This window comes from Pteropus alecto, unplaced genomic scaffold, assembly GCF_000325575.1.
Source record: "Pteropus alecto unplaced genomic scaffold, ASM32557v1 scaffold146, whole genome shotgun sequence".
NCBI lineage: Eukaryota > Metazoa > Chordata > Mammalia > Chiroptera > Pteropodidae > Pteropus > Pteropus alecto.
The window spans coordinates 6,375,472-6,385,892 of record NW_006442107.1 but is presented as its reverse complement, the minus strand read 5'-3'; the positions used below and the strand labels follow the sequence as shown (position 1 = coordinate 6,385,892).

The 10,421-nt window shown below is 38.3% G+C and overlaps 1 protein-coding gene across 1 annotated transcript in view; it reads right to left on the bottom strand.

Annotated features, from left to right (window-relative positions):
* Nucleotides 1-3,852: 3,852 nt before the first annotated feature.
* Nucleotides 3,853-10,421, bottom strand: part of PSTPIP2 (proline-serine-threonine phosphatase interacting protein 2) — an 80,412-nt gene continuing 73,843 nt past the window's right edge. Inside the window, exons 13-15 of the mRNA XM_006919939.3 lie at nt 8,674-8,708; nt 7,554-7,611; nt 3,853-5,374 (exon numbers count right to left, since the gene is read on the bottom strand). Coding sequence (XP_006920001.1) covers nt 7,562-7,611; nt 8,674-8,708 — 85 coding nt within the window. The 3' untranslated portion in view covers nt 3,853-5,374; nt 7,554-7,561. The remainder of the gene's footprint in view (nt 5,375-7,553; nt 7,612-8,673; nt 8,709-10,421) is intronic.

Sequence of the window (10,421 nt, the reverse complement as noted above, 5' to 3'; positions counted from 1 at the left end):
TGGCAAGGGATACATCTACCAGGGGACATAGAAAGGGTTCCACTAAAACTGTGGCTGATGCCTCATCATTTGGGGAGTCCTCATACCAGTAGATCAGCAAGCAAAGAGTAACTATCCCAGCAGGCATAGGTGATTGCCACGAGGAAAGGGGGCAAGGAGGAATATCTGGAACACAAGAGTTTCACTGGGGTGCCTCTTAGTGTTACCATGCCTGGTGATAAAAATAAGTTGGAAATTTCAGCAAACAAAGTCTGACAAGAGCCTGATAACCCTTAGGGAAGAGGGTCTAGGTTACTCCATCAGTCAAGCAACATAGACAAGCAGATTAGTCAAATGTGAAAGGAACCTAGAATGTGTGTGTATAGCTTGCTGGGGCTGCCATAGTAAAATACCACAAAGAAAGAATTGAAACTAATTTTCTTGTAGTTCTGGAGGCTGGAAGTCCAAGATCAGGGTGCTGACAGGGTTGGTTTCCTCGGAGGCCTCTCTCCTTGGCTTGCAGATGGCTGCCCTTTTGATGCCTCTTCACATGGCTGTCCCTTTGTGCACACTCACTCCTGGTATCTCTTCCTAATAGCCTTATTCCAACTTAATTACCTTCTTAAAGGCCCTTTCTCCCAAAATAGTTCCATTCTGAGGTACTGAGGATTGGGACTTCAACATATGTATTTGGGGGGACACAATTCACTTCTTAACAGGGTGGTAGATGATGGAGATAATATCAATTATGAACTCAGAACCATTTGTAGCAACAGGGACTATAGCTTGTCCTACTAAGCTTCTAGTGTGTGTGTGTTGGAAACTGGGACTTGAAGAAGCAGTCATAGATGGAGTCAAATTAATGTGGGCAGACATCCAGGTGTATCTCTGGGGAGTCAGGTGCTCCTTGCTGAGCAGAGCCTAGACTCACTCTAGTGGCAGCTGGCCTCAGGTTCTGGTGCGGTTTCTTGAGACAACTATAAGCACAGCATCTGGGGATTGCATGCTGAATCTTAAAAGGTTGCCCCAGAGGGGCACAGGCTGGGGCTAAACTTGGCCTGCAGCTGAACCCCTGTAAGGACTGTGCCCCTGGACATCTACTATATAAAGCCACACTAATAAGACTGAGAGACTTAGGGGCTTTGCTTAGTACATAGAAACAGACACAGAAAGGCAGCCAAAATGGGAAGACAAAGAAGCAGAAACTATATGAGAGAACAGAACAGAGATCCAGGAATAATGGAATCAAGCAATCTAACAGATACAGAGTTTAAAACACTGGTTATAAAAATGCTCAACGAACTTAGGGGAAGTATAGATGAATTCAGTGAGTACTTTAACAAAGAGATAAAAAAAACATAAAAATGGAAATGGGAATAATAAAAGGGAATCAGTAAGAAACGAAGAACACATTATCTGAGATGAAGAGTATATTAAAGAAAATCAACAGAGTGGATAAAGAAGAGGATGGGGAAACCAAAGACACTCAATCAGACTGGCAAGAAAAAAGAAACTAAGTCTATAATAATTTAAGGAGCCTATGGGACTCTATTAAATAATGCCAAAATATTCATGTCATAGGGGTACCTGAAGGAAAACAAGAAGTTGAAGAGCTATTTGAAGAAATAATGATGGAAAACTTCCCTTCTCTGGTAAAGGAAATAGACATGCAACCCCAGGAAGCTCAGAGAATCCCAATAAATAGGAACCCAAAAAGGTCTACACCAAGACACATCATAACTAAAATGCCAAAGGTTAAGTACAAAGAGAGAATCTTAAAAGCAGCAAGAGAAAAGCATATAGTTACCTACAAGGGAGCTCCCGCTAAGACTGGCAACTGATTTTCTCAAAAGAAATCATGCAGGACAGAAGGGCTTGGCATAAAATATTCAACATGATGAAAACCCAGCATCTACAACCAAGATTACTTTATCCAGCAAATCTATCATTTAGAGTTGAAGGACAGATAAAGAGCTTCCCAGACAAAAATAAGCTAAAGAACGTTATCAACACCAAGCCAGTATTACAGGAAATGTTGGGGGGACTTCTTTAAGAAGAAAAAACATGTATCAAAAACAGGAATGGTGATAACTACATTCCTATCAATAAGTACCTCACATGGAAAAGAGTTAAGTGCTCTAACCAAGTTAGGGAAGCCGAATGGATATAAGATAACAAGACCCCTACATATGCCGCCTACAAGAGACTCACTTCAGATTAAAAGACACACACAGACTAAAAGGAAGGGAATGGAGAAAGATATTGCCTTGATGGACCTAGAGGGTATTGTGCTGAATGAAACGGGAAAGATAGAGAATGTCAAATATCGCATAATTTCACATACATGTGGAATCTAAAGAACAAAATCAACAACAAAAGCAGTAATAAACTCAGATACAGAGACTATTTTGAACCACTAGTTGGGAGGGGGGTTAGGGAATGGGAAAAAAAGGCAAAAGGATTAAGAGGTACAAATGGATAGTTGCAGAATAGACATGGAAATGTAGAGTGTAGCATGGGGAAGATGGTTAATTAAGTAATAAATATGTAAAGGGGAACAGGGCACTAGATTTAGTGGGGTGACCACTTTGCGAATTATGTGGATCTCTGATTACTAGATTGGACGACTGAAACTGGTATATTATTTTATGCCATCTATAATTGAAAAAACTCATTGAACTGTACAATGTAAATATGAGCAACTAATTGTCTATTATATTTCAATAAAGCCGGGAAAAAGATTTTTAAAAATTCATGTGGGCACAGATAAATCTGAACCATGCAGGGGTCAGTGCTGTCAGTACCTATCATTTCCTTACACACCAGCCCAACTTCCAGCTGCCAGGAACCACGTCTGCCTGAGGGCCCTCAGAGATTACTAGAACCCACTCTGTCAGAGTTCATAGCAGGCCACAAATGCCAGAAAATTAATGCCTCACAGGAGCAGCCCTCGACCTGTGACTGACAGGAGTTGGTGAACGACTATCCCAGCCCCTGCCCTCAGGTGAGCTATCTCTGAGGTATGTCTCCCAGGAATCCCCAAAAGGCTTAAGTTCCAGTTGCCCACTGTGGCAACTAGCTTGATAATGCACGCTCTTCTACTTCCCTTCCCTTCTCTGGCTCACTTCCATACTGGTGCTTTCTGGGATCATGTCCCAGAAAATGTACCTACACTCGAATCCTTATCCCTGAGTCTGCTTCTGGTGGAACCCAAATTAAGATACCAACAGTCTGCAAAATAGCTCATATTTACTAAATTTAACAAGTGTACTAATTTGACTGGCTCCATTCCCTTTACACTCCTTATTTTTCTCTCAACTGGTTTCTTTATGTTCTCTTCTAGGCTACCAATTCTTTCATATCTACTACTATGTGTCAGGCGCTGGAGATAGAGCAGAAAAAAGGATAGAGAGGGGTCCTGCTCTCCTGGAGGTTACGGTCTAATCTCAAGAGTGAATCATGTAACCATGAGGAAAACGTGGGGGTGGGGAAGGATACAGCAGTGGGATCCGCCCTAGACTGGAGGCAGGGAAGGTGTGTCCCTGAGGAAGTGACCTTGCAGCTGGCGCCCGGAGGAAGTGGCAAGGCACCAGTCTCCACGTGGCTTCCCTCACCAGCAGTTTGTCCTTCCATAGTCTAACAATAGCAAATGTGACAAAAGTGGGTCAAGTAGCACTTGGGAGAAAGACATGGTTAACATAAAAATGCAAAATAAATCCCAAATCACCAAGAACCTTTATTTTATTTCATATTAAACTAAAAGAGCAATAAAAGTATTTTCAATTCATAAAACACTTACATCAATCACACTGACTAAATAGAGAGAAAAGTGATTCCCTGAGGAACTGCCAAAAATAAATAAAGTACTTAAAAATAGAATGTTCTGAGTTTGAAGGAAAATTTCCTGAGCCTTTTCAATTTGGGGAAGTCAATGGCCCTTTGCAAGCTTCAGTTTCTCAAAGGGATATCCAACTGAAGCAAGCTTCCTGTCATGACAAGAAGCTGCCACTCTCAGTAGCACCTTGTATCAAAAGAGGAGAAATAATCAATTTTCTTTCAGTCAATTTGTCCATAGTTCTAAGAAAGCTACTGCATAGAGCAAGAGAGGAAAATATATGCTCTTTGCAGTAACAAAATTTTATAGCCTAAGTGCCAGTGTTATTTTATTTTTATTTTTATTTTTTTGTCCCATGATATTTTAACTTATTAACTAAAATGAACCGTTTTCTTACAGTGTGTGACTGTTGCACGAAAGGTACATAATCTCCTTGCTGTTTGTGGGTGACAAAAGGAAGACCCCAATTTCTGTGAAAAGGGAAGACTGACACTTTAAAAGTTTCCAGGATCTAGAAGGGCAGGATCTCTGTGAAAATCCAGGACTGAGGACTGGCTTTATAACTCTAAAATTCTCTTCAGGAATAGAGTTAAAATACCAGATTTCATTGATTCTAGGATACTTTTTTTTCTGCACATGTTATAATCTCAAATTCAAATGAGCTTGGCTATTAACTGCCACACATTAATTGTGAATTCTCCCCTACCCAACTTTCTTAGTGGTATATAAAATAATGGCATGTTTTACAATCAGTGCTTAGATTAGATTAGATTAGATTAGATTAGGTTAGATTAGATTAAATGTGGTATGCAGTGCTTCAGTACACACAGTAAGTCATATAAAAATAAATCTGACATTTAAACCCTGGTAATTTCCCAATTGAAAAGATGCTGGCAAAAACATTTGGTGTCTTACATTTCAACATAAGTATCACCGCCTTGGGAAGGGTTAGAAGAATTGTGATATGGGATGAGCTTGCACTCTAGTTCTGGGCTGTCCGTAATCAGCTGGGACAACAGTGAGGAAATTGATTTCACACTTCTGGGCCTCATTTTTCTCATCTGTAAAATGAGAAAGTACGATCAGATGGCCTCTAAGTCTTCCGGCCAAAAGGAAAATAATTTTAAATCTTGTACCACTGAGAGTGTGTGTTGCTGTGGAAATTCCATAGCATGCTGCTCCTATGCCAAGGGAGCTTCTTTGCAGGTTGATGGCTCAGACTCCTCTACAGCCACTCCTGCCTCCACCCCATAAGAGTCAAGGCTCCAAATCCAGAAACTGTCCTGGATGAAGTCGGAAACACAATGCTGTCACAACTTTAGTAACTGATTAAGAAAGGATCATTCTTCAAACTGGGACAATCTGTGAATTTGTCTTAGAAACTGCGGAACTCAACAAGCTTAAGGTAAACTAAATGTCTATGATACAGTTAAAATATCAAAAAATTAGAGCAAGGGTTCATCTCAAAGTCTTCATGATTGATATAATTTCTACAGATTCTGCTGCTTGGAGTGCCTCCTTCCATGCCATAGAAGCACCAGCTGGAAAAAGCTTTGTTTTCTAAAAGGAAATAAAAAGGAAATTTTATTTCAATTAACCATTCATGTCAGCAGCCCACTCTTACATTGAGATTTTATTCAATGAAGACAAGTGTGTTTGCTTGGCCAAGGAAAACACATGGTGAGAAATGGGTATTCCAAGTGATGAAAAATAGAATGTGATGATAACAGCATCTTTTTATAGTAAATAATACATGTATTTATATTTTTTGATACACATTTTTAAATTCCAAAGTTATAATCTATCTTTACCTAAACATGTTAGAATTAAAAACAGGACTAGCAGCTAAAATCAACAATTGCAGGACAAATCACAAATTCCTAAACTTTCCTATTTAAATTTCAATTCCAAAGGTTCAGTCAAACTATTTTAGATGTTGTGATAAGTTGCTTAACTAAGTTACTAAGGTAGACTCCCTTCTTTAAAATTCTCTTAAATTCAATTATACGTGTATATGTTGAATTCTTATTCACTGAGACAGTGCGGACACTAACAAACCCCAATAAAATGATCCAACTTGAATAAATGTGTTGGTTTTAGCATCTTGCATTCAAACAGCAGATTCTCGGGCTCTGAGAAACTAGAGTTGTTGGGTCATATGCTATTATTAAGCCACTAGAGTATATGATTCATGCAAACTGGGGAGGGCAGGAGAGAACATGGTTAAAAATAAAAAGATACTCTTGGAGCTGCTCTTGCCCTGCCCATAGCCATCATCCTTGTGATGATCCAGAGAGCAATTTCACCTTTGAATCCCACGTCATTGATTCTTGTGTTGCTGCTCTACCTCTAATATGGGTCTTGCCTCTTTCCATGAGAAATATGGAGGCTTATGAAATGAAGAAGAAATGACAACTGGTTGTAAAGACTACATTTGTTTGAAGGTGAGAAATTCATATATATAGTTTGAGGATGGGGTATGTATGTCTTCAATTTCCATTATCTTTTACAGCAAAATTCCTTACATATTAAACACACTTCTTAAGCAATTTAAAGATTTGTGTTTAAATGTAAGTAATTCTAGCTGATTATTTCTATTGAATCAAAGACAACATGGCTTTCATCCTATTTAGCTAATTGGCTATAAGTCACAAAGTAGATGTTTTTAAAGGGTTTTGATGTGCTCACTTCCAAGCGATTTCCAGTCAGATGGTACAATGAAGGTTTTAAGAACTCTCTTAAAACCTGTTTTGTTTCATAAATGACAGCAAATGTCACAAACACCAAACCAAGAAGGGTGGGAGAGAGGCCATCTGAGTTCCATTATGACTTCCTGCATCCCACCCGCCTCTCCTATCACTCTCTCAGGAACACATGACGTTCAGTAATATGCAAGAGGATCAACTCTTTAAAACACTTTTTAATTAAAGAAGTGATAAATGTTTATGCAGACAAATGAGAACACATGGACAAACAAAAATAAAGACTATTACCTGTTTGGGAATACATCCTTTCAGACCTTTACTTTGCTCATTTATGCATATATTGTCATACCCCAAGATATGCCCATTTGGGTTAAAAGAATTATACTTTATGAGGAGTTTCATTTAGTATTGCTCTTTTGGCTTCAGAGGCATTCCTAAACATTTGTGAAGATTGATACTGACTCGGGGCATGGTACAAGCACTCAAATGCCGAAGAGTAAGAGTCTTAAGACTCATCTTTGCAGTCACAGTTGACTTAATAGTCCTGCTCTAGGAATCCTTGTGATTCAAGAGTCCAAGTAGTAATAATCTGGTGGAAGATGACCCTTTGATACCTTTGTGTGTTCGGAGAGTGTAATACCATTTGCCTTATTTTTATCCACTTCTTTTACCTGACTTTTCCTTTTTTGGGAATGAAGGTGTGAGAATCATGTGTGTTGTTTGTGAGCATTGCCTTAAGTGTAGGTGTGTAATAGACACTACAGAGTTTAATGAGAGCAAGATAAAGAGTTGTAGAATAATTAATGAAGGGAAAATACCCTCATTCAAATAGGTACAGAGTGGTCTCCAGTTCCATTTCAGTGGTGGGATCCAGAGAAGTCATCCTGCAGGAACACCACACCTACCAGCGTGCCAACCTGTTGCAAGGCCTTGCTTGCTTGTAGTGGTGTTATAAAGAAGCATCAAAGTCTTCAAAAACACAATCGCCAGGCTAAATGCAATTTGATCACATGAAAATGATTAAAGGCTCTTACCATTGATGTTACTGGTAGATCAAACTGTAGTTATCAATCACAGAGTAACCTGGGTCATCTGCAAAGGGCGGGGCACAAAACAACATGAATCCAACATTTTTCCATGATAAGATCTTGCCCTTTCAAATCAAGGCATTCCACTCAAAGATTCTAGTGACTTCCCTTTAGTAAGAAAATATAGCTGGCAATAAAAACTACAGATGGTAGTCATAACTATAAACAAGAGAATATTCTGGAATTCACTATTATGATTTCTTTGCCCTTTTCATCTATGCCCAGAGAGCAGCACCCACAGTAAAGTCATCTTCAAAAATAGACAAAAATAAGTCTGACATTATCAAGTCATAATTACAAGGCAATAAGAAAAATTTTAAATCCTTTTATTGTTCAAAGATGTCATTTCAGCCACGAAATTTTTTTTCAGTCACTAATTTTTTGCTAAGCTGCTAAGTACAGCATTAGTTGTCTCTTCCCTCAATCCCTTGAACATAGATAGGCATATCTTTCTTTTATACAAATAATAGATATTTGTTGAGTACCTACTAAATGCTTAATACTGTGTTAGGTATTGTGAATGATACAGGAAAAACAAATGCTTGCCCTCAAGGGTCTCATAATTATCTAAGAAATATAACTATTAAAAAAAAATGATCAAATGTGTAGTTCTTCCAGTGGTATCATAAGAATTTAGGGAAAAAAGGAGACTAGTGACTAGCGAAAGATCCAATTATGGACAATATAAAATATATATAATATTAAATTACACGGTTCCAGACATCTATGCTTTCTATAAATTATATTTCTGTTTAATCCAAAGGAAACTATATCTCAGCTCTGCTGTTCTCACAGCCAAGTTGAAATAATTTCTTAAGTAAGACTGTCTTATAAAAAGTTTCTTTTGGCACTCTAGGAACTAAATTCTCTAAGCTATAAAATAGACCACCAATTACCAAATCCTGCTTTGTGACACATAGTATTATAATAAGATTCTAATATAGACTTATTCTCTTACGTATTTAATTCTATTTATTCCCGTTTTTCCTTTTATTTAAACATTCTAGCTACTCAACCTTAAGGAAAACCTGACAAGCATTTCCAAAGGCCTTTCTCGGTGACATACCTGGTAAACTTTTAGGGACTGGGAGAGGTCCCCTCCTGTAAGAAATGAAAACAAAAATCTTTCAGATGCGTTCTTGTTTTTCTAATTTTCTACTTCATATAACAAGCATAATGCAGTCTAGTCATATCTGGTTTCTGCTTTGGAGGACAAGAAAAATGGAGATGAAGCCAAAGGTCTGAAGCACTGACCTACTGCAATCTACGCTGCAGACATTCTGTTATTCTGAGGAGCAGGATGCACCATGGTCAGGAGCACAGAGCCCTGACACCACAAACCATATGGGCAGGAGGGACATCTCAGCTGTGTGGGTGAGATTTCCTGATCTCCTTGTACATCAGCATTTCCACGTGTAAAACAGGAAAAACAAACAGCTCCCGCTTCACTGTGAGGATTAAAGGAGCTAATTCACATGAACTGTTTTTTGTGGTTCTTTTTTTTTTGACATATTCTCCACCTCACATAGTTATTATTTTCTTTTTTATTTTATTTTATTATTAGTTTCAAGTATACAGTACATTGGTTAGATATTTATATAGTTTATAAAACGATCCCCCTAATTGCTCTTTCTCTCTTCTGGTTCTCCACCTAGCCATTACATTACTGCTGACTGCATTCCCTATGCCGTGCTCCTCATCCCTATGACCATCTACCAACTACTAATGTACTTCTTTAACCCTTCACCCATTTTTCCCAGTCCCCCAAAGCTCCGCCCCTCTGGCCGTCACAAGATTGTCCTCTATATTTGTGAGTCTGTTTTCAATTAGTTTGTTCTTTTTGTTTCTTAGATTCCACATATGTGAAATCATATGGTATTTATCTTTCTCTGTCTGACTTATTTCACTCAGCATACTAATCCAGAAATGATGGAGTCAAGCAATCTAACAGATGCAGAGTTCAAAACACTGGTTATAAAGATGCTTAATGAACTTATGGGAAGTGTAGATGAACTCAGTGAGAACTTTAACAAAGAAATAAAAAAACACACACACATAAAAATGGAAATGGAAATTATAAAAGGAAACCAGTCAGAAATGAAGACTACATTATATGAGATGAAGAGTTTATTAGAGGGAATCAATAAAGTGGAGGAAGAGGATCGAAACACCGATATCAAGGAAGGAGAAGCCAAGGACACCCAACCAGAATGGCAAGAAAAAAGTAACCAAGAATAGAAAAATAGTTTAATTAGCTATGGGACAAAATTAAGGGTAACAACATCCATGTCATAGGGGTACCTGAAGAGGGAGAACAAGAAGTTGAATACATATTTGAAGAAATAATGATGAAAAACTTCCCCAACCTGGTAAAGGAAATAGATAAAACAACAGGAAGCTCAGAGAATACCAAAAACCAGGAATCTAAAGAGGCCCACACCAAGATACATCATAATTAAAATGCCAAGGTTAAATACAAAGAGAATCTTAAAAGCAGAAAGAGAAAAGCAGTTAATTACCTACAAGGGAGCTAGTATAAGACTTTCAGCAGACTTCTCAGCTAAAACTTTGCAGGCCAGAAGGGACTGACATGAAATATTTAAAATGATGAAAATAAAGGACCTACAACCAAGATTACTCTACTCAGCAAAGCTATCATTTAAAATAGGACAGATAAAGAGCTTCATGGACAAAAAAAAAAAAATTATGGTGTTCATCAACACCAATCCAGTATTATGAGAAATGTTAGAGGGACTTCTCGAAGAAGAAAGAGAAAGAGCGGGGGTGGGGGTGGGGGCGGGGAGCAGGCGGAGG